The sequence below is a fragment of the Dunckerocampus dactyliophorus genome, chromosome 4, assembly GCF_027744805.1.
Source record: "Dunckerocampus dactyliophorus isolate RoL2022-P2 chromosome 4, RoL_Ddac_1.1, whole genome shotgun sequence".
Lineage (NCBI taxonomy): Eukaryota > Metazoa > Chordata > Actinopteri > Syngnathiformes > Syngnathidae > Dunckerocampus > Dunckerocampus dactyliophorus.
Genome location: NC_072822.1, coordinates 726533 through 750226, shown reverse-complemented (window position 1 = coordinate 750226; position 23694 = coordinate 726533). Strand labels below are relative to the sequence as shown.

Genomic DNA, 23694 nt, shown 5'->3' with positions numbered 1-23694 from the left:
ACTGACACCCCCCTTACTCAGTCACTGGCGACATCCCAGCGTGTCGTGGATGAGGAGAGGACAAATCGGTGTCTTTTTGACACATGTCCGAGTCCATTTGAGGCTGTCATGGGTCAGAACAGAACTAAGTAGACTAAACCATGTTGTAAATCCATAATGAAAAAAAAGGAGTTAGTCATGTGACCATGTAGCGACAATCATTTGAAGTGCATGTGCGCGTGCATGTGATATCCACAACAAAGACAATTGTCCTCCCAGCGTGTGCGCATTAGCATGAGAACAACAGCTGCTTTCTCCACGCAGAACCAGAACCACCCGCACACGACTGATTGAGCTTTCACCCCCTTAACTTCGGCGTCATCTTCAGGGATTCTTAAGTCGTACGATTTGAATTTCAACCACAATGGATCAAGATCTCGTTGCTACTTCCTGGTCTCATGTGGTGGTCTCGGTCCAGACCCTGGTGTTCCTCAGAACCAGAACGACTGCTATTACTTCATTTTAGTTTGGTACACATTTAGATGCCATTTAAAAACAAAAAAGTTTCATTCCACATCCTTTATTCATTGGAAACATGACAGACGCACAGTGTTCTCCAACGTTCTTCAGTGTTCCTCAACATTGTCAGTGAGACTGATGAAGTCGTGAAGATGTCAGCAAAGAGCTGTTGTACCCACACACACACACACACACACACGTCACCGTGGCTTTTACCGACTGAGCCTGAAGGCATCATGCATTACCTGGACAGGTGTGAGGAGTTAGGAGCCATCTGACCCGTCTGAAGCAGAGCAACTGAGCATGAGGAAGAGGAGTCTTGACATTCCCGGCCACAAAACCACAAAGACTCTGATTCTGATCCACTTTGCTGCCAGCAGGACTGCACTGTACCTTCATCAGCAGCCACTGGTTCTCCATGTCCTGCCTCCACGCCATCACGTAGCCCCTGGGCATCATGGCATGTCGGCACGAAAAGGTGGGCATGTGAGACATGGACGGCCTTGAAGACGAGACACTTCCTGTTAGGACAGCAAATACAGAACACTCTGGACTGGACCATCCGAGAAGATGTTGTGGGCATTGAAGGCGGTCCTCTTCTTACAGTGTTTCGTGCGGCAGTGTGTTGCCTTGCGATGTTTTCTGTTACAACAGTTTGTAGTACGTTGTTTTTTTTTGTTATGATGTTTTGACTTACGGCCTTTGTGACGCGTTGTTTCGTGTTACAACATTTGTGATACGCCGTCACATGTTGCAGCGTTCCATGTGACAACAGCTCGTGTTGAGCCACATTGTGTTACAGTGTTTCCTCTTGTGTTGTTTTGTGTTACGATGTTTCATGTCACGACATCTCGTGTTACTATGTTTCTTGCGTCGCGTTACGGCAGTTTGTGTTACGATGTTCCGTGTTACGTTTCATGTTGGTGTTTCTTCATGTGTGGTTTTGCATTACGACAACTCATGTTACGAAGTTTCTTGGTGCGTTGTTTTGTGTTATGACGTCTCGTGTTATGCTGTCTCGTGTTACGACATCTCGTGTTATGGTGTTTGGTGTTACAAGCACAATGGATCGGGATCTCCATAGTCTTGTGTTGCAACACTTGTTTTTTTCCCTTCATTGTGTCTCGTGAGGCAGACTCTCCTAGTAGCAGCGCGTCAAAGAAAAGGAAAGTGACAAGTAAATGTAAACCAACACTGGTTGCGTGGTCGCTCCGAGCCGCGACCATCATGAAGGATAAAGATGGTGTCCTTGCGTATGTGAAGGGATCTGCTCCTACGAAATGGACAGTGAAAACTAGCATGACAACACTAAAAATAACATGAACAGGACTTACTGCTGCTGACCGTCGGCCGCCATCTTTGTCGAGGGAGTGAAGCAGTTTAGCAACAGCCCGGTGTATTGTGGGTGGGACGTGTAGGATGACAGCGCAGGAAGTAATAATGAATGAAGGACGGCAAACACCCGTGGTGTCAGTTACCCTTTTGTGTATTTTGCTGTGAAGTGCACGTAGCACAGCAGTACGTTCACGTCTTAGTGCTTTCACAGCATTACTACAAATAAACAGGAAGAACGCGTAGAAAATGTGGGTTTAGCGCACAATGAAGTTATCGTGCATCCTTCATCACATGGCTTCATCCAAAAGTCTCTGCAGGTTCTTCTGCACCTGCAAGACAGCAGCAGTTTTCCACTCATTCACTTGCTAGTGTCGCTAGCCGCTAGCCTAGCCACTAATACCGCTGTGTTCATAATGTAATCAATTAAATTAATTAATCAATTAAATTAGCATTAGCCTCATGCTAACCTTGGCTGACATTAACATTACAATTGTCCGTTACCTTGTCCAGCTTCTTCAGGTTGATGGTCAGCAGCTCAGAGAAGAAGTCATCGTTGACGTCGCTGCTGCCTTGCAGGAGGTCCCTTCTGGAAGGTAAAGCAGGGACAATAACCTTCATGGTCTCCGTTGGGGTCCATCCTGGTCTTCCAGAACCTACTGGTGCTGGGCCAAGTCTGCCATGGAGCCCAGCGTGGCCAGCCTCTGCTCCAGGGAGAACATCTTGACGGTCAGGTAACACGACGACAGCACCAGCGCACACATGCTGACACATACATACACACACACACACACACACGTAGATGAAGGAGTGTGTTGAGGAACGTTGTTGGTGATGATGAAGGTGACACTTACAGGAAGAGGTAAAGACAGAGAAGAGTGTTGAGTGAAAATGTTCTCTCCTCCTTCTTGGCCTCCACACCTAAACGACAACGACACAATCAGCACACACATCACCAACAAAGCAACAACTGGATGGAGTCTTCTTACATTCCTGCTTCTTGGCGTGATGTCCAGGAGGTGCTGACACGTCACCGTGCTTGAAAGCCTCCAGGAAGGACGGAACATGGAAGTCTGGAAGACACGGAATCATTTGGTCCACTTGTACACACTTGTAATTGCACGCTTTGACCACTATGGGCGACTGGTGCACTCGCTGTGTACAGGATTACGATGTACGATACAGTCATCATGTGACGCTCTTGATTGGCTGAGATACCTGCCATCTTTTCCTCGTCGGGCGTTTGCAAATCGGAGCTGCTGCTCTCCTCCGTGTCCCGCCTCCTGTCCCTCAGCGCTCCGTCCAAAGCACCAAAGTTGGCGTGGAAACCCTGCCGAGGCGCACCGGCGTCCCGTCAAAGAGGAAGCATTGGTGTGTTGTTGTGTCGTGTTGCGTTGAGTCGTGTTGTGTTGAGTCGTGTTGCGTTGAGTCGTGTTAGGTTGAGTTGTGTTTGGTTGAGTCGTGTTTGGTTGAGTTGTGTTGCATTGAGTCGTGTTGTGTTGAGTCGTGTTGTGTTGAGTCGTGTTTGGTTGAGTTGTGTTGCATTGAGTCGTGTTGCGTTGAGTCGTGTTGCGTTGATTCGTGTTAGGTTGAGTTGTGTTAGGTTGAGTCGTGTTTGGTTGAGTTGTGCTGCATTGAGTCGTGTTGTGTTGAGTCGTGTTGTGTTGAGTTGTGTTAGGTTGAGTTGTGTTTGGTTGAGTCGTGTTTGGTTGAGTTGTGTTGCATTGAGTCGTGTTGTGTTGAGTCGTGTTGTGTTGAGTCGTGTTTGGTTGAGTTGTGTTGCATTGAGTCGTGTTGCGTTGAGTCGTGTTGTGTTGAGTCGTGTTGTCTTGAGTCGTGTTAGGTTGAGTCGTGTTTGGTTGAGTCGTGTTTGGTTGAGTTGTGTTGCATTGAGTCATGTTGTGTTGAGTCGTGTTGTGTTGAGTCGTGTTGTGTTGAGTCGTGTTTGGTTGAGTTGTGTTGCATTGAGTCGTGTTGTGTTGAGTCGTGTTGTGTTGAGTCGTGTTTGGTTGAGTTGTATTGCATTGAGTCGTGTTGCGTTGAGTCGTGTTGTGTTGAGTCGTGTTGTGTTGAGTCGTGTTTGGTTGAGTCGTGTTGCATTGAGTCGTGTTGCGTTGAGTCGTGTTGTGTTGAGTCGTGTTGCGTTGAGTCGTGTTAGGTTGAGTTGTGTTTTGTTGAGTTGTGTTTGGTTGAGTCGTGTTGTGTTGACTCGTGTTGCGTTGAGTCGTGTTGCATTGAGTCGTGTTGCGTTGAGTCGTGTTGCATTGAGTCGTGTTGCATTGAGTCGTGTTGTGTTGACTCGTGTTGCGTTGAGTCGTGTTGCATTGAGTCGTGTTGCGTTGAGTCGTGTTGCATTGAGTCGTGTTGCATTGAGTCGTGTTGTGTTGACTCGTGTTGCGTTGAGTCGTGTTGCATTGAGTCGTGTTGCGTTGAGTCGTGTTGCGCTGAGTCGTGTTGCGCTGAGTCGTGTTGCGTTCACTGACCAGGGGGAAGCGTGGTGTGCGTGGTGACCTCTGCGTTCTGAAGTTGTTTTGTGTTGAGGATGGGATGGGACTGTTGCAAGGACTCTTCTCCTGGACACACGTGCATCATGGCAGTCATGTGACCTCCATAATGATACACAGCACACGATGTCCTACTACTTACCACCACTAATGTAGTATCATGTCTACTAAGTACTACTCCTAATACTACTTACTTTTACTAGTCTAATATCATGGCATATCTATTTGTTACTTATTGTCATGTAATGTGTGTGTTAGTTACCCTAGTAGTGGAATATTACCTGTGGTAATGTAATACAGTGTTACTTCTCGTGATGGAATATGTGTTAGTTAGTTCTAGTAATGTTATATTACTTGTAGTAATGTAATATGGTGTTAGTTACAGTACCTCGTATAAGGTAAACCTCCTTTTACGTAAATTCCACTGAACGTAAAGAATTTATGTAAATTATTCGCATCGTATTACGTAAGGAATTCCATATAACGTAAAGCGTCAAGTCCGTGCAAGCGCCAGAGTACACTTGGTGATGCCTTCTGGCTTCACACTCTCATTAGCTGATTATGGGGCACCGCCTACGCTCTCATCTCATTGGCTGATTATGGGGCACCGCCTACGCTCTCATCTCATTGGCTAATTATCGGGGCACCGCCTACACTCTCATCTCATTAGCTAATTATCGGGGCACCGCCTACGCTCTCATCTCATTGGCTGATGTTCGGGGCACCGCCTACATTCTTATCTCATGGCTGACTTATCCAGCGCGTCCATGTTTGTATGCAAGCTCCCTTCCTCATCGTTGTCGCCCTTAAAATAGTTTGCACGCATTGAAGTCTCTTCTTAATTTCATTACTTTTCTTTGTGTTAAAATTACCGTAGTCATGGGCCCTAAACCAAGTGTAAGTGGTAAGAAAAAAGGGAAAAGTTGTCGATCGAAAGGAACAGAAAGTTATCCACAAATTATGACGCTTCATGCTCTGGCTGATGGTCGGGGCACCGCCTACGCTCTCATCTCATTGGCTGATGGTCGGGGCACCGCCTACGTTCTTATCTCATTGGCTGATTTATCCAGTGCGTCCAGTTTGTATGTGAGCTCCCTTCCTCAGCTTAGTCGCCCTTAAACTTGTTTGCACTCATTGAAATCTCTTCTTAATTTGTTTACTTTTCTTTGTGTTAAAATTACCGTAGTCATGGGCCTAAACCAAGTGTAAGTGGTAAGAAAAAAGGGAAAAGTTATCGATCGAAACGAAACAGGAAGTTATGCAGAATGTCTGACGTTTCATGCTCTCATTGGCTGATTATCGGAGCACCGCCTACGCTCTCATCTCATTGGCTGACTAATCCAGCGCGTCTGTGTGTTTATGAGAGACATGCTGCTCTGTTCCTCATCGTAGTCGCTCTTAAACTAGTTCGCACGCATTGAAATCTCTTTTTAATTTGTTACTTTTCTTTGTGTTAAAATGACCGGAGTCATGGGCCCTAAACCAAGTGTAAGTAAGAAGAAAAAAAGGGAAAAGTTGTCGATGGAAACAAAGCAGGAAATGATCCAGAAGCATGACGGTGGTATGAAGTTAAGTGATGTTGCTAGACTATACCGCCGTGCCCCATCCACCATTATACCTTATTTACCTTATTTTATATTGGAATGTTACTCTACTGTGTTTATGCTGTTTTCTTATATTTCCCCACCATGTTTGGTGGACTTTGAATATTTTGAAGGCCCAAAGGTGTGAGTTTGGGAAGATCTTGGAACGGATTAAGCTATTTACATGTATTTTACGCTCTGTATAACATAAAATCCCTATAACATAAAGGTTCTTGGAACGGATTATTTACGTTGTAGGGGCGTCTACTGTACTTCTAACACTAACATAATGTAATGTAATATAATGTAATATGTGTTAGCTACTTCTAGTAATGTAATATTACTCCTGGTAATGTAATATAATGTAATGTGTGTTAGTTACTTCTAGTAATGTAATTTTACTCATGGTAATGTAATATAATGTAATATGTGTTAGCTACTTCTAGTAATGTAATATTACTCCTGGTAATGTAATGTAATATGGTATTAGTTACTTCTAGCAGTGTAATAATCTAATATGTATTAGTTACTTCTAGTAATGTAATCTTACTTCGTGGGAATGTAATCTGGTGTTAGTTCCTTTGTGTAGTGTAACAATGTAATGTTAGTTATTTCTAGAAATGTAATATGATGTAATTGTACCTGTGGCAGTGTAATATAATGTAATATGGTGTTTATTACTTCTGGTAGTGTAATCTAATATATGTTAGCTACTTACTAGTAGTGTACTATAATGTAATATGTTAGTTACTGCTAGTAATACACTGCAATATGTATTAGTTATTTGTAGTAATGTAATATTTCCTGTGGTAATATGGTGTCAGTTACTTTGAGTAGTGTAACAATGTAATATAGTGTTAGTTACTTCTAATAATCTATTATGATGTAATTGTACCTGTGATAATGTAATATTACCTGTAGTAATGTAATATGACATTATTTACTGCTAGTAGTACACTGTAATGTGTGTTACTTGCAGTAATGTAATGTAATGTAAAGTAATGGAGTACGGTGTTGCAGTTACTTCCAGGTGGAGACAGACGGACATGAGGAACTTGTAGGTGTTGTCCCGGGACAGGAAGGAGACGAAGACGTACTGCAAAGACGCGTCCACACGTTTCAGACGTGCCCTTGAAGGAGCTTTGAGCGTCTTCAGGAACGAGGACTCACCCTGTCGGCGGCGGTGGCGATCACCACGGCGTTTGGCACCAAGATGGCCGTCTTGGTCTTCTTGACGTGGGTGACGGATGTGACGGGGATGGCGATCTGGGCGGGACAAAGCAGCACAAACAGGAAGTGCATTTTTCCTACTTCCTGCTAGTGCTTTTGTCATCACCATGCTGCTCTCAGCCACCAGGGGGCGCATGTGCATCATGTCATCACCTTGGTGTCTTTGCCAAAGACTTTGGAGTGGAAGCAGATCCAGTGGTCCGACACAAACATCCGTCCCTGGTAGAGGATGTCTTTCTGCAGCGCGCATGTGTAACCTGCACACACACACACACACACACGACAACACACACCTTTCCCACCACGTCTCTGTGAAGCTCCTCTACACTTGCATGAGCGTGAGTGGAGCAGAGTAGTCCATTGTAATCCTAGCAGATGAGACCGTCCTCGTCCTACTTTGGGAAACTTACTTTGTCTGAGTTGCTCGTCTTTGCTGATCTCCTTAAATACTTTATGGTATTGACAATTACTCTTGGAAAGCTGAAACACAACAATGCATTCGTTTACAAAGTACTACTTGTACTACTACCAGTACTTTTCAAAGGCCAAGCAGACGTTCAGGCGTGACCTCTGACCTGACTGCAGTGAGACTTCTTCCTGTCCAGCTTGGAGACCAGGTCGCTTTGGACCTGACTCAGCACGCACGGATCCAAAGTCTTTGACCTGCAGACAACAAGGAGGGACCAATGAACCCTTACACAACTCATTGGATACATGGACGACTACATGGAGCAGTACGCACCAGCAAGTACACATACACAAACATATACATGTATTGAAAAAACATGATTTTTCAAATTAAAACAATATTCGAAAAATGTTTAAAGTATATACAATTAAAACTCAAATTACAAATTAAAATAACAAATATATTTCAAAAAATATTATATATATATATATATATATATATATATATGTGTGTGTGTGTATAAAAAAATAACAAAATATTTAAATAAAACATTCCAAAAAACTAAAATGGGAAATAAAATGCAATTAAAAATAACATGACCATTTTTAGTATATCTATACATAACACAATATTTAAAACATTCAAAAAATAAATTATAAAAATAAAAAATAGAATTATACCTAAACTACATTAAAAAAATAACATTACAATTTTTAACATTATTTTAAAAAGTAAAAATATATATAATGCAATATTTACATTTTAAAAAATGACATTTTAAATGTTTTTTCTAAAAACCTAAAAAATAAATTATATTTAAAAATAACTACATTTCAAAATTAAAATATGTCTAAAAATATCTATAATTACAATTTAAAGATGTATATGTAAACAAATAACACATATTTAAATTGAAGCATTCCAAAAAATGGTTAAATTGTGTGAAAAAATCGATTAAAAACAAATGGAAATACTCAAAAACGTAAAAACATATACATAAATAATTAAATGAAAAGATTTCAAAATAAAATAAAAAATATTGAACAGATATCTTCCAAAAGTATATTTGCTAAAAATATTGAATAAATAAATAAAAATAGAAAATATATAAGAAATGTTCGAATTGCAATATTGACCCTTTTCTTCTTTGTTTCTCCTTTTTTAAGTCAATTGCAACCACTGGATGGAGCATTTTCCCCAACATTTGCAACACCCTATAAAATATCTGCCAGCTTGTCCAGTGTGGAATATCTGAAGATGAACCCCCCAAGACCAGAGCAGGTCACACGGAATGACAGGCGTCTGAACAGGTGTTATGAAAGGAGAGCAGACAGCAGGTTGCATGATGGACGTCACGGTGGTGAGCTTTACCGGACCAAAGGTGCTCTCCTGCTTCCTGAGGCTTCTTGATGTTCCGCCTCAGCGGCCTGCAGACGCTCGCCGAGCATCCTCGCGCATCTTTGACGCTCCTCGGCCGCCATGTCCCCATCCGAGCTGCAGACAGACGCCAGGATGTCTTTTAGTCGTCATTGATATTCTTCTTTTTTATGATTTAAGACCCGACCTGCCGGCCACGTGGTTGTCCTTCTCGTCTCCTCTAGACGTTCCTCTGCAGGCCCGCCAGGCCTCCTCCTGCTGGCCCACGCTCGCTTCTGTCATCACCGCAGGACAACTGACCCCCGCCGCCGCCTGCACTCCTTCACCTGCTCTGTGGGCGGGGCCTCCTGACGGTCACAGCCAATCAGACCGCACGATGCTGCAGCGTGAGTGTATGTGTTTTCAAAGTGGTAGTAAACGCTGAAGAGAAGTTTCTGGATGTGATGTGCACCCTGCAGGAGGTCATACGAGCCGGCTATTGTCCTCTTTGTGTGTGTGTGTGTGTGTAATGTGAGCCGTGCAGGCGGGGCAGTTGCGGTGGTGACTGTTGAATTGACTGATTGTGTTTCTTCAACATTTAAAAGATGAGAAGCAAACACCGAAATGAAATGCATGTAGGCCCGCCCCCCAATCACACACACACACACACACACACACACACACACACAGTGTTTGTGTGGCAAAGTCCACAGTGAAATGTTTGTTTGAGATGTTTTTATGGTGAAAACCCAGACAAAAAAGGGGGCCAAGGCCGTCCACACAGCAAATGTAATGTCAAATAGTATCTAATGCTAAATCATGTACTGTAAATATATGATACACACTGCATGTCTTCCATCATATAAGGTCAGTAACAGTATGGACAGTACATCATTGTAATAACACATAGATACTACAATAATGTAGTATTAGACAGTATAATATCAAATAATACTATCAGAAAATGATTGTTTTTCTGAAGGTGTGTACCTAATGAAGTGGCCAGAGGGAGGGGTGGGGGTGTGCATGTTGATAATGAAAAGCCAAATAAAAAGAGCAGACATGGCCTTGTGACCTTTAAACCCCCCAGGCAACCTGCTTGTCACGTGATGCTTTTATTAAAAAAAAAAAAAAAAAAAACCCAAGTATGAATATAAAGCTGAACAAGAATGATAATGATTAGTTAATTGATTGATTCCCAGGGAGCCCCCTCGTCTTCTCACCCCCCACCCCCGCTCCTCCAGCTGAGCCGTCATCCTGCCATCACTGCTGTGACCAGGAAGCTGGCGGCGGGTAGTCTGAGATGATTTCAGCCTCCAACATCATCATCATCAACAGCAGCAGCATCGAGGAGGACCGGAAGGAGAAACATGTCCTCCGCGGCTGGAGGAGGAAGGAGAAGCCCGGTGACAGCTCTCCTCCTCCTCCTCTTCCTTTTCCTTTTCCTCATCCTCCTCCCTCCTCCTCCTCCTCCTCCTCCTCCGCCTCTGTCTTCCTCGCTTCTTCCGCCCTGGCCGAGCATCCTCCCGCCAAGGAGGCCCGCCGCGACAAGCCTTGCGGGAAAAGCGCGCTGGATTGCGGCGTGAGGAGCAGCGGTGGCGGCGGGGGAGGAGCAGGAGGAGGAGGCGCGCTGGTGCTGAGGAGGCCGCATGACGACTCCTCCGAGAGGGTGAGCATCTCCTTGTTGTCCTTATTGTCTCTGCAGCCGCCATCACTGCAGGCCACCATCATCACCGCCATCATCATCGGCGTCTGCTCAGGTGCGAATGCACGTGCAGGCTTTGCGCGTTGTCCTAAGAGTGACACGTGACGTCACATGCCTTTTGCGAGCACAAGGAGGAATGAGCGAGGCAAGGAGACAAGTGGAGGTGGCATGGAGTCAGGCGGCAAAGATGGAGGGATGACGTCTGGCGGGAAATGGAAGTGACAGCAGAGGACGCGTGCGTGTATGCTCGTGTATGTGCGCGTGCGAACGCAAAGCATCCTGGTTGCCAACAGCGAGAATGTTTACATGCACGACGAACGCCATCAGAGATGGGACACCAGACACCACGGGTGATGTGGCACTCCCACACACGTCACGTGCTTTGGCAGACTCGTGCAAAAGGTGCTAACAGTTACCTTGTAGTGATAGCGTAGTGGGAGTGGTTTGTTTCAAACAGGCATAACAGGAACTAGTTGTAGTCCAATGATGGGTCCTGCATAGCTTTGTGTTGTGTTGGAGGGATGTCTCCTGTTCAAGTGTGGAATTATTGCTATAAAATGCTAACAGTGAGGATGCTAATATCCTTCGTTGAGACAGGAAGTGATGATGTCATGAACGTTCCTCCGAATGACGTCACTGCCATCACTTCCTGCTTTGAAATGCTAACAGTTAGGATGCTAACAATCGGGTCTCTGATGAATGCAAACCTCCTTCACTGAATGGATCTGGATGTTTCCAGTTGTGAGGTTAGTTCAGGTTCCTGTGGGGTTTTCCAGCTGTTTCACAAAAGCAGACGTGTTTTGGGCGTAACAAGGGTGCCCCCTGGTGGATTCTGCAAGGCTGTCTGAAGCACCTTGGATGTCCTTGACGTCCTTTCATTGCAGAACACCCATTTTCTTTCCACATAACGCTTGTCATGTGACCTTTTCCATGCACTTTGGATACCCCTGGCCTAAATGAACTGAGTTCCTGCCGCCTTTCCCAGTCCTTTCTCTGCCGTGTGTGGCGGCGGCGCTGGTTGTCATGGATACAAGGAGGGATTCTTTTAGCATAAAAGTAGAACACGTTTGTCTCCTGGAAAGTTAAGAGTTGAAGATATTGGGACATGCTGTGTGTGTGTGCATGAGATGAGAGAGGCTGAGGTGGGAGAATGAAAGCAAAAAAAGATGGCAGCCCTTCTCAAAGACAGACACACACACACACGCATGGGCGATAAAGAGGAAGATGATGAGTGTGTCTGAGTGTGTGAGGAGGATGCTGATAGGAGGCGAGGAGGGAACGTGAGGACACGAGGAGGAAAGATGGAAGGGTAGGGGCCTGGGGGGGGAATGGAGAAGAAGGAAGGACAAAGAGACGATTGAAAGACATGAAGGTGATGAATAACAGGAAAACAGGAAAAAGTTGCATATATTGGTTGCTTGTTTGATGACATCATCAAGATGGAGGAATGGCTGGAAGCGTAGAGGTTCATAGTTCATGTCTGACGTGACTTCCTACAAGCAGGAATCATGAAGAGGATCCAGTCTGACCCCCCGTCAGCCACTATGTTGCATGTTGGCCCTCGCTGCCACAAATAGATTGGAGTCCTGTGGAGCTTCCTCCTCCTCATCATCAGTGTCTCACATGAACATCTCATTCATGATTCTAGTTACTATTATCATTGGAGCTGTTATTTATTATGCTTTATTATTGTATTATTTCTTAGATTTATTATACTTTTTTCAATTATGCACTTTTGTGTATTATTTTATTCGTATATTTTTCAATTTTAGATTTATTATTTTAGGGTTGGGTTATTATTGTTATATGAATTATTATTTTTAATTTTTAACATTTTAAACATGTTTAATTATCTGTCTTATTTTGTATTATTTATATGTATTGTAGTTATTATTTATTTTATTTTTTCAATGATTTACTATTACATGTACATTTTTTGTTTTTGTTTTTTTTTTTTACTTCCTATTATGCATTTTTAAAATGTATTAGTTATTACTTATTGTTATGCCTCTTTAGCACGCTTTAATAAAAAAAAAAAAAAAAAGTCCATCAAGGCAAGCTTGGGTGAGTTTGGTGTGGAAGAACTCACCAAGGTGACCTTTCAGGTGAGGAATGGACACGTTCGGAGGCGAACCAATACTTTTGCCCATGTAGTGTCTTTACATCAAAGGCCTTTTCATTTTCATAGGGATCTTTGATTTTTCAGACAAAAGGTCTCACTCGTGCAAAAATCACACATCTGGTGTCCTTCTGCGTCACATGACCTAAGTGTGCACATGTGTTTGGATCAGAAACCATGAAACTGTCAGGGCTCCTCTTCTGGCCTGCAGGTGGAGCCCATGTTCACTCCACCAGCGGCCCCTTCTCCGGGTCTGGCGGGGGCCACCGGACCCTCGCCACCCTCTGCCGCCTCCTTTTCCCCGCCCACTCCGCCCTTGTGTCACCAAGCCAAGCAGCTGGCGGTGAGGACCAGGTCTGTGGGCACCAACACGCAGGACGCCAGTGCCCCCTCGGGGCCGGACGGGGACTCGGACTTCATGGGCCCCTGCCAGCCCGGGACCAGCGTCAACCTGGAGGGCATTGTGTGGCACGAGACAGAAGAAGGTACTGTTTTTACTCCTTACATGAATAAATGTCTAGGCTTGATGATCTTTAATGAGGTGGGCCGTGTGTGTATGTGTGTCAGGTGTGCTGGTGGTCAACGTGACTTGGAGGAAGAGGACGTACGTGGGAACGCTGCTGGACTGCACCAAACATGACTGGGCTCCTCCCAGGTGACGTTGCACTTGATTTCTTTCACTAAAAACAGGAGGAAGAGAACACGGGGAAGAAAGTAAAAATACAAAACAGGAAATAAAATAATGGTGAAAACAGGGACAACAACCAATCCAACATCGTCAACATACGTATGCTATGCTATGCTATGCTAACTTCCTAATCCTCCTTTGCAGTGTTCTGGTGTTTTTATTTTGGACACCCCAAAACAATGGAGGTGTACCATAAAAATTGCCAGCAGAGAGCGCAGTTGATTGAAGCAGTTTGCTGCCAGAAAGGCTTCTGGTAACAGCAGAACCCTGATTAGCATCATGAATCCGTTCCAGAACGTTCAACTCTAACCCAAAAGGACACTAACCAAATCAGCCAATTCATCCCCTCCGGAAAGCCACAAATGTTAACACAAAAGGCATTTTTATAGTTTTGCAATTATAGGTTTACATGAAGAAAACAATTCTTCCCTTCCATTCTATTTTCTTCCACTGATCAGGGTCCGGGTCGCAGGGGCAACAGTCTCTATAAGGAAGTCCAGACTTCCCTGTCCGCGTGCGGCCACCTCTTCCAGTTCCACCAGAAGGACGCCAAGGCGTTCCTAGGCCAGCTGTGAGACATAATCCGTGCAGCGTGTTGTAGGTCTTCCTCGGGGCCTTTTCCCGGCTGGGAATGCCCGGAACACCTCACCAGGGAGGCGTGCGGGCGGCATCCAGACCGACCGAGTTCCTCACCCTATCTCTTAGGATGAGTCCGACCACCCTATGGCGGAAACTCATTTCAGCCACTTGTATCCGCAATTTCGTTGTTTCGGTCGCAACCCGAAGCTCATGACCAAATAGGTGAGGGTGGAAACATGGATGGGGGGGGTAAATTGAGAGCTTTTCCTTCTGGCTCAGCTCTCTCTTCACCATGACGGTCCGGTACAGCGACCGTGTGACTGCAGACACTGCGTCAATCTCACGCTCCAACCTTCCCTCACTCGTGAACAAGACCCTGAAATACTTGAACTCCTCCACCTGGCATAAGACCTGACTCCCAACCCGGAGGGTACAATCCACCCTTTTCCGAATGAGAACCATGGCCTTGGATTTGGAGGTGCTGAGTCTCATCCCAGAAGCTTCACACTCAGATGCAAACCACCCATTGAACACTGACGGTCACAGCCCGATGAGGCCATCAGGACCACATCGTCTGCAAATAGCAGTGATGAGATCCTAAGGCCCCCACACTGGACCTCATTGACGCCTTGGCTGCGTCTAGAAATTCTGTCCATAAAAATGATAAACAGAGTTGGTGACAAAGGGCAGCCGTCGCGGTGGTCGACGTTTACCAGGAACAGGCTGGACTTGCTGCTGGTAATGCCAACCAGGCTCCTGCTCCGATTGCACTCCCCACAGGACACCATGAGGGACACGGTCAAATGCCTTTTCCAAGTCCACAAAGCACATGTAGACTGGGCATACTTCCATGTACCCACCAGTACCCTTGCAAGGGTGTAGAGCTGGTCCAGTGTTCCGTGACCGGGACGAAAACCACATTGCACCTCCTGTGGCCGAGGTTGGACGGTCGTACCCTTCTCTCCAGCGCCCTGGAACAGACTTTTCCGGGGAGGCTGAGGAGTGTGATCCCCCCCATAGTTGGAACACACCCTCCGGTCACTCTTCTTGAAAAGGGGGACCACCACCCCAGTCTGCCAATGCAGAGGTACTGTTCTCGACTTCCATGCAATGTAGAAGAGACGTGTCAGCCAAGACAGTCCCTCAACATCCAGAGCCTTAAAGAATTCAGGGCAGAACTCGTCCACCCCTGGAGCTTTGCCACTGAGGAGTTTTTTTGATTACTTCAGATACCTCAGTCATGGTGATGGAACTGTCTGTGTTTGTGTCTTCAGACTCTGCTTCCTCTATGGAAGGTATGTCAGTGGGATTGGGAAGGGCCTCGAAGCATTCTTTCCATCACCTGACTCTATCCTCAGTCGAGGCCTCCATCCTCACTGTAAACCAGGGGTCACCAACGTGTTTCCTTGTGAGAGCTACTTTTACAAAATGAAAATGGCCAAGACCTTCTATTTTTCTAACATTTATTTTCAGAGCTTATTTTAAACCCAAGCAAAGCGAATATGCTTGTTTTACCAGAACATGAACAAAATGCTGGTGTCCACAACTCACATTTTGTGTTTCAGAATGCATTTCTTTCTACTGTTCTAACTGAAAACCTGAATGAAAAGCAGGCTTGCGGGCACCTCATGTGGTCGTGGGGGGCTACCTGGTGCCCGCGGGCACCACGTTGGTGACCCCTGCTGTAAACAGTGTGGACTGTGTACCGCTTCCCCTTTTTGAGGCGTCGAATAGTTTGCCAGAACCTCTTCGAGGCCGAAAAGAAAATTGTGCTCCATGGCTTCACTGAACTCCTCCCACACCCGAGTTTTTGCCTCCTCGAAACTGTGTGCCGCTTGGCCTGACAGGACCTGTCACCTTCTTCAGGAGCACCACAAACCATCTGTGCTTGATAGGACTCCTTCAGCTTTGTTTTTTTCACCAAATAGAACATGGTAAGAGGGACAACAGGAAGAGAGAAAAGACGGAATTAGATCACATCAATAACTGTGATTGGATTCTGAGTAGGGGATATTGTGGAAGGGATGTGACAAGTGATCAGATTGTAGCCACAGATGCCGAGAGCATGTCTAGTTGGAATGTCTCATCTTCTCACAAAAGCTTGGTCCCCTTCCCCACCAGTGAAGTGACACTTCATGTCTCAAGAACCAGATTCGGCCACTGAACACCAGGTCAACCAGGCACCCGCCCTCGACAGCCACCCAGTACACAATGCGCCATACCCTAATGCTTGCCCCCGCAGGTGGTGGGTCTACGGGGCTTCTTCAGGCTGGGCACGGACGGGCCCCACAGGTGAAGGCCCGACTCTTGGGCCTGGGTCCAGGGTGAGGACCCGGTATCCCACGTCCGGGCGAGGTGCGGGCCCTCGTTTTGTTGTTTGTCATAGGTCCTCTGAATCACTCTTTGTCTGGCCCATCACCTAGGACCTGGGCGACCCCACCAGGGGCATATAGCCCCGGACAACATAGTTCCTAGGAGCACTTAGGCACTCAAACTCCTCCACCACGATAAGGTTGTGATTCACGGAGGAGAAAACGATTGTAAATGCATAAAAATACATATAAATGTTGAAAGAAAGGGATAAAGGGCCAAAGACATGATGTGGTGGAGAGATCAACACGAACCACCTTGGTGTTTTGCGATGAGTTATTTCTTGAACTCAGTCGTATTTCTCACCTCAAGTTTTGATCACAGCTGGAAAATAGCAAAAGTCGAAAAACGTGCTAAATGGGCATACGCTAACCAAGGTTCCGCTGTATTTCCTTTAATGGAAACTGAACAGAAATACAAACTCAACGATCATATGTTGTTATTACACACGAACGGCAAATGTTACTTTTTGAAATGTTTTGGACCACAGGTAAAATGTATTTCTAATAAAGTGTGTGTTGCTTGCTTCACTTCCTGCTCAGTTGTGAGGCAGCATCCTCTCATTTCTTCCACACAGGCTGTGCTTGCCATGGCAGTTCACCTCCGGGCTAAATTGCTTTCAGCCATATGTGGTCAGCGTGGACCCGTGTCACCAGGGGGCTGAAATAAATTAAAAGGCTGCGGTGATTTATTGGGAGATTTCAGTGGAGAAACACAAAGTCGATGCAAACAATCCGGAGGGCAAACAAGACTTCAGCGTGCTGTTGTGACACTGACTATTCCTCTGTGTTTGTGTTTTGGTATTTTGAATTCATTATAAACTTATCTTTACCAAAGTGATTGTGCTGCACCAGAGGGAATCAGCTGAGTGCGGGAATAAGAAGAGAGGAGCAGAAATGAGTTTTAAATGAGTTTTTTCACGCCGGCAGTTCATTTTAGGAGATGACAGTGTTTTTACACAGATTAGCTTTCAAGCTAGTGGAGTGTTGACCAACCAAGCCTTGGTTGGCCTTGGAGGATCAGCAGTACAGATGAAAGATGGATACTTGTGACTTTTTCTATAAAGTGTTACTTTTCATGCTCTGTCCAGATTCTGTGAGTCTCCGTCCAGCGATCCAGAAATGCCAGGTGGGCGTGGCCGTGGGAAAAGGATGCGGCTAGCAATGGGGGAGCGGTCCTGCGTCGAGGCCACCCCTGCGATCAAAGTGCGGGGTCTTCCGCAGCACCGTAGCCGTGGCGGCGGCATGGCGGCTTCGCCGGTCCACAGCAAGGGCCGTCGAGGCAGCTTGAAGCTCATCGGCAACTGCAGGGCTTCCCCGTCTTTCTTCACCGTGGAGGACGTCAAAGCAGCTGGTGGCGCCGCCGTCCTCCCATCTGGGAAACGAAAGAACAAGCCGCCGGCTGATCTGGACCTCAGTCTAGTTTCCTCGGATGACGTCAAGAACGTGAACGGGAAGAGGATTCGAGCCAAGTCCCGCAGCGCCCCCTCCACGCCGCAAGGCAAGTCCGACCCCTCGTTCATGGACCCTGGAGGAGGTTGCGCCTCTTCACCTCCGCCACCACCCATTCTCATCGACTGCCCCCACCCCAACTGCACTAAACGCTACAAGCACATCAACGGGCTGCGCTACCACCAGACGCACGCCCATCTGGAGGCGGAGGAGCAGAGGAAGCCGGACCTGGACCCCGTGAAGGACGGCGAGAGCGAGGAAAGACTGTCGGACTGTGAGGACTCCGTTGGTCACGTGACCTATGACCACTCAGAGGCAAACAACAACTCAACTAAAAAAGCAGCGCCCTTGTATAAGGTGACCACTGTGGGCTCGCCCAAGAACAGACGGCTGCTCCTCAGTACGGACCACAGTCCTCTTGCCAGCGCCAAAACCAGGAGAAGCTCACTGCTGAAGGACGGGCTGATCGACGACCTCAGCAACCTGCCCATAATCTCCAACATGACTGTGGTTCTGGAAAACTGCATGGTTCCAGACAGGAGCTCTGCAGTTGAGATGCCCAAGCTGGAAGCTGAAGGTCTGATTGATAAGAAAGTCCTTTGTGACAAGAGCAAAAAAGCCAACGGGAAGGTGGACAAGCTGTCCAAGTCTCGTACCAACCGGCCGATCGCTCCGGCCCCCGCCCCTCCCAAGCTAATTGCTATCCCCAACGCAGCGTATCCTGCAGTTCCAGCAGATACTGCTGCCCCCCATCAGCCTTCAGCCATGGCAGCAGTGGGCCTGAGCAGTAAGAACATATCCCTGAAGGCCATCAAACCAAAGCTAAGCATCGTCATGGAGCCCAACTTGGTCAAAGCCACGCTGCTTGGCTGCAAAGACACCAGGAGGAAGGAGAAGAGAAGACCGAAGGACAAACACAACAGGGATGCACCCATTAGGGCGCCTAACGGTGATGGCGGCGGGATCAAAATGGAAAATGGTGCTGCCAAAATGGGCGCCAAGGAGATCTGTGGAAGCCTCTTGAAGGAGCACCTGAGCAAGCAGGAAGTGATGAACGGCTTCAGTGAGAGCCAGGAGAGCAGGATGGCTAGCATCCGTGCTGAGGCCGACAAGGTCTATACCTTCACGGATAACGCTCCCAGTCCATCTATCGGCAGTTCCTCGCGGCTCGACGCCAGCGGAGGTTGTCTGCCGACGGCCGACAGCAACACCAACAGCCCCGCCTACTCGGACATCTCTGATGCGGGGGAGGACGCAGTGTCCTCGGAAAGTTGCTTGGACGCACTCAGATCCAAGTGTGGTTCTTCTGCTGAGCTGAACTCCAACAATAACCATAATAACGCCAGGAAGACACCCCCCACAGGACCGTGCCCCTCCTCGAAAGAGCCTCAGTCCCCCTACTACCACAGCTTTGAGCCCTACTTCCTGCCGGGATACGTCCAGGCAGACAGGCAGAGCAGTGGTGGCGCCTTCCACAAAGGTTGCTCCCACGATGCTAAAAGTAAAGATCGAAAGGAGGACATAAAAGACGAGGACAAAGGCTCCGGCCATGACTTTGCTGACTGTAAAAAAGGTGAAGGGTCAGCTCCGTCTCAGCTGCAGCTGGCAATGAGTCAGACACAGACAGCCCTGGCCCAGTCGCTGTACTACGGACAGTACTCGCGAGGACTCTACATGGACCAGAAACTCTTACTGGCCTCCAAATGCTGTGAGCAGAAGAGGGGACAGGGGGCACGAGAGGGCGAGGACATCAAACATGTGGGCGGGGCCCTGTCCAGTGGAGGCAAAGGTTCAGAAAGTGCTAAAGGGTGCTGTCCCAAAGCTATCCTGTCCTATTTGGAGGTGAATGAGCGGGGAGAAAGGAGACTGGGCGTGAAGGTGGTCTCAACGAAAGACTGCGATGACGTCAAGTCAGCGTCCTCCCTGTCCCACCTCAACCCCAACAGTCACACTGAGCTGGACTCAAACGTTTCCTTTTCCAGTGTAAGTCTTTCCCTTTGCCTCTAACCGCCGCCGCCGCTTTCATGACTGACCATACACCTCGTCACGTCCAACCCAGTGATTTCATCAGGCTGTAGCTCCACGCCCATGCACTAACTCGGCATTGTGTTGAATTTTTAAATTGTGTAGAGTGAAACACGTAAATGCGTCGCAACGTACACCTTGTACAGATTATAACCATGCCATCCCATCATGCATTAACTTGCCATCACATGTGAGACTCAGGACACCCCACCAATGGCCGCCTGCTGTCATCCTCCATCCAAACACATGCAGGGACGCTGATAGGGTGTCTGTCTCAGGCTCAGTGTTTCCTCTATAGTCCCTAAGCAGAGGTAGGCGTCCCCGTTGCTAAACACATTTATGAATTGTCTCCAAAGACATAACATAGATTCTAAACAGATCTTGGTACAGACTGAAGGTGAAATTGTCCACTACTGTTAAGACGGAATTATAGTGAAACACTGTCACCTGCACCAACACTTGTCCCCATCAATCTAGCCCCCAGACGGCCCGACGTGGGCTCAGCGCCTGGCTCACAGCAAATACTCAGAGCTGCAGAGTCCACTTGGGGATGCAGCTGATGAGGGGGACGCAGAAAGGTCCAAAGAAAGGGGGACCACCTTGGAACCTGCCGGGCCCAAACCGTCCTCAGCGGGAGGAGGCAGTGGCCACGATGCTAAAAAAAGCAGAGTCTGCAGATCGCAAGATCTGCCGCTCGTCGACTCGAATGACTCGGATGGCCTGGAGGGGCTGCAGGAACCGGTGGGAGCCCTGTCAGGGGAGTCCCTGAGTGCCCGGGTGGCGGTCTCTCCTCCCATGACCCCCCAGCAGCCCTACATGCAGTACCCGCATTCTTCGTACCCACCCTACCTGGCCATGTGTGAGAGCGGCGGGGGCTCCTACAGGGGGGTGTCCCCCACCCTGGTCCAAAATTACACAGGTAAGAAACTAGTCCAGTGCTGCGAGTGACACTGATGAGGCTCAGGGGTATTTTGGAAATTTTAGGTCCTGTTCCAAGTTGTTTCAATTTCCAAACCATCTGATGAGACATTTACTGTTTTCTTCATCGTGGACTGAAGCTGTAAATATGTCCACCAGGTTTCCACTACCCTCTGTATGGTAAGACGGCGGGCAGGGAGGAGTCAGAGGTGACTCCGCCCAGCAGAGGAGGCGTGGTTAGCAACAAGCAGGGTGGAGACTCATCGTCATCTTCCACCATGGAGCTGTTGAAGCAGTGCCACCAGTTCCACGGGAAGTCGCCCGCTGTGAGCTACCTTACATGTTAACGTCGTAGCTCATCTTACCTAGTTAGACTTAGCTGGTTAGATTTAGCTGGTTAGCCTGATGCTTGTCTTTCCCTGATTCAGCCTGGTGAGAAAGGTTCCCCCGAGGTGGAACACGAGGTGGATCGTGACAGGAGCCACGTGTCGTTGGGTCGACACTTGCACACACACCATCACACACACCTTGGCGTGACCTACAACCTAGTGTCAGGACAGTACGACATCTACCCAGGTACGCACAACCAAAACACGCAGGATTTTAGTTTTGCTGTACTGCACTTTGGCGTAGTTTGTACTTGCATGTTTCAAAGTTGACATGTTTGTGCGTCTTGAAGGTCTGAGCTCCAGGTCGCTGGTGTCTGGTCAGCAGGTGTCAGGTCGCTCCTCTGCTGGTACGTTGGACTCTTTGACACGACCCTTTGACCAGCTCATGGGCGGTGTCTCTACTGGTGTACCTGCGTGCTTACACTTTTGAGTGCACAAGTGTGTTCACACTAGGAAGTACTGCAAAATGCAGTACACTGGCAGTACTGTGATGTTCACATGAGAGGCAAAACGTCTTCCAAGACAATCTGACGAGACCGGTTGCACAGCTCCCAGCTCCAGTCCTGGTCTTACCTAGTCTTGGACCATGTGTAACTGGAAAGTTCTAGTACTATCTAGTTTTTGAACACAAACTGATGAAGTCTGTTTGGATGAGAGGGAAAACATCTTCCAAGACAATGTGAACAACACGATAGGACTAGAGCTGTCCTATCTAGTCTTTGAGCGTGAACTGATGAAGCCTGCTATGACAGGCGAAACGCCTTCCGAGACTACCTGAACAGACTCCAATAGACCTGTCATATCGAGAACTGGTAGGACTAGGGTTGTCGTATCGAGGCCTGATAGGACAGTTGTACTCCTAGTCCTATCTAGTCTTTAAGCATGCGTAACTGTTGAAAAGCTTCCCAACAGGTTTTATCAGTTTGTCTTCAAAGACTACATATGACTAGGACTAGAGCTGTCCTATCTAGTCTTTGAGCATGAACTGATTGTCTGTTTGGATAAGAGGGAAAACATCTTCCAAGACAATGTGAACAACATGATAGGACTAGGACTAGAGCTGTCCTATCATGTCTTTCAGCATGAACTGATGAAGCCTGCTATGATGAGAGGAGAGACATCTTCCGAGACAACCTGAACAGACCAGTTGCACAGCCTCCACTAGACCTGATCTACTAGACTTGATAGGACTAGAGTTGCCTTATCTAGACCTGATAGGACAGCTGTGGTCCTAGTCCTATCTAGTCTTTGCTGTTAAAAAGTTTCATAACAGGCTTTATCAGATTGAAAGACTAGCTTTGACTAGGACTAGAGCTGTCCTATCTAGTCTTTGAGCATGAAGACAATCCTGACAACCAATCGATTGCAATCAGACCGTTGCCGTGAGAAGCGTACTGAGTGAAGTGTTCCATGTGAGACGCAGCCGGGGGTTCGTTCAGGATGAAGAGTGTGATGGCAGCTTGTCTTGTCGTCCCCGCAGACAGCGACGTGAAGAAGTAGGACACGTGACGGCATCCCGCACGAGCCAGAAAAGACGAACCAGACGTCCACGGTGGTCATCAATTAAGGCGACAAACATTTCTTCGGAAATGCCTACAGCGTGTGCTTAGTACGCGGGCGCGCCCACGGAGACACACGGAGGACAGGAAGTGGGCCGTTTGCGAGGAGGAAGTGTACAAAGGAGTGAGACGTGTGGTGTTCCTCAAAGGCGCACGTTATGACTGAATGTAGTGACGACCACGCTCTTATTACCCACCTTATCCAGACGCTAACCTTGTGATGCTAACTGTGCGTGTTGATTGTATCGTCTTTATGTGAGCGTAACCTTTCTCATGCCACGCCCTGTCTGCTGTAAATACTCTCTGCTCATTGGCCGCACAGCCTCCACGCGGGCGGGGAGAGGAGCAACGCTGCATTCCAGAGCGTTGGAACAAGTCCGACATTCCCAACATCCAACCAACTGCGGTGGTCCACAGGGTTTAGCACTTCTTGAAATAATCATTGATAAAGATGAGCTAATTAGTTTATTTACAAAATAGTGGAATGTTTGTGACTTTACAGCAGCGAGGAATGCAGCGTTGGTTGTCTTCTTCATCAAGGATTCATTCATGAAGACATGCTGACTGCGATGGTGAATCAGAGGTGCTCTCTAAGGTTCTCATTGCACACTCGTGTAGTTAATGAACCAATCATGCTGCTAACACGTGCACGCATGCAACAACAAAGCCTTGGCGGAGGTCTCCACCTGCACAGCAGTGCTAGCCGTCCGTCCTCCCCAGTATGATTCCAAAAAAGAGGCAGTAGACGGATGTGACTGTGTTACATTTCTTATGTAAATAAGGTGCTGCCCGCCTGCGTGCTACGATGCACGTCACTCTACGACCATTCATAGTGATAGAAGGTCTGCTTCCAGGCCGCTCGCTCACCATCAGTGTAACCTGCTGTCGCTTTTTATACTGTATATGCCTTAATTCATATGTTTGGCAATCACGATTAAAGGATCTTTATATACATTTGCCTTTTGTCCTACACTAGTAT

At 47.3% G+C, this 23694-nt stretch overlaps 3 protein-coding genes across 9 annotated transcripts in view; 2 read left to right on the top strand and 1 right to left on the bottom strand.

Moving 5' to 3' along the window:
* LOC129179811 (protein HIRA) overlaps positions 1-3697 on the top strand; it is a 31862-nt gene extending 28165 nt beyond the window's left edge. Inside the window, exon 29 of the mRNA XM_054773536.1 lies at positions 2344-3697. The gene's annotated coding sequence lies outside the window, so the exon portion shown is untranslated. The remainder of the gene's footprint in view (positions 1-2343) is intronic.
* LOC129179817 (GRAM domain-containing protein 2B) lies at positions 242-9362 on the bottom strand. 3 transcript variants are annotated; one of them, XM_054773563.1, is made up of 14 exons: positions 9121-9353; positions 8928-9050; positions 7723-7810; positions 7558-7627; positions 7301-7404; positions 7088-7183; positions 6942-7013; positions 4314-4403; positions 3049-3160; positions 2820-2903; positions 2685-2751; positions 2491-2595; positions 2335-2419; positions 253-2162 (listed from the first exon to the last, which is right to left on the bottom strand). In XM_054773563.1, the coding sequence occupies exons 1-14, from the start codon at positions 9213-9215 to the stop codon at positions 2121-2123; spliced, it is 1233 nt and encodes a 410-aa protein (XP_054629538.1). In that variant the 5' UTR covers positions 9216-9353; the 3' UTR covers positions 253-2120. The 3 variants fall into 3 exon arrangements, with proteins under 3 accessions (XP_054629537.1, XP_054629536.1, XP_054629538.1); XM_054773561.1 differs by having other exon boundaries at positions 249-2162; positions 7301-7627; positions 9121-9362; XM_054773562.1 differs by lacking the exon at positions 9121-9353 and having other exon boundaries at positions 242-2162; positions 7301-7627; positions 8928-9116.
* On the top strand, positions 5511-23669 carry znf608 (zinc finger protein 608). 5 transcript variants are annotated; one of them, XM_054773530.1, is made up of 12 exons: positions 5511-5902; positions 6938-7881; positions 8723-9325; positions 10115-10581; positions 12948-13221; positions 13304-13391; positions 17464-19807; positions 20327-20768; positions 20927-21093; positions 21196-21343; positions 21447-21503; positions 22637-23669. In XM_054773530.1, the coding sequence occupies exons 4-12, from the start codon at positions 10216-10218 to the stop codon at positions 22654-22656; spliced, it is 3906 nt and encodes a 1301-aa protein (XP_054629505.1). In that variant the 5' UTR covers positions 5511-5902; positions 6938-7881; positions 8723-9325; positions 10115-10215; the 3' UTR covers positions 22657-23669. The 5 variants fall into 5 exon arrangements, with proteins under 5 accessions (XP_054629505.1, XP_054629507.1, XP_054629504.1 ...); XM_054773532.1 differs by having other exon boundaries at positions 5512-5822; positions 8723-9319; XM_054773529.1 differs by having other exon boundaries at positions 5512-5902; positions 8723-9319.
* Positions 23670-23694: the final 25 nt, after the last annotated feature.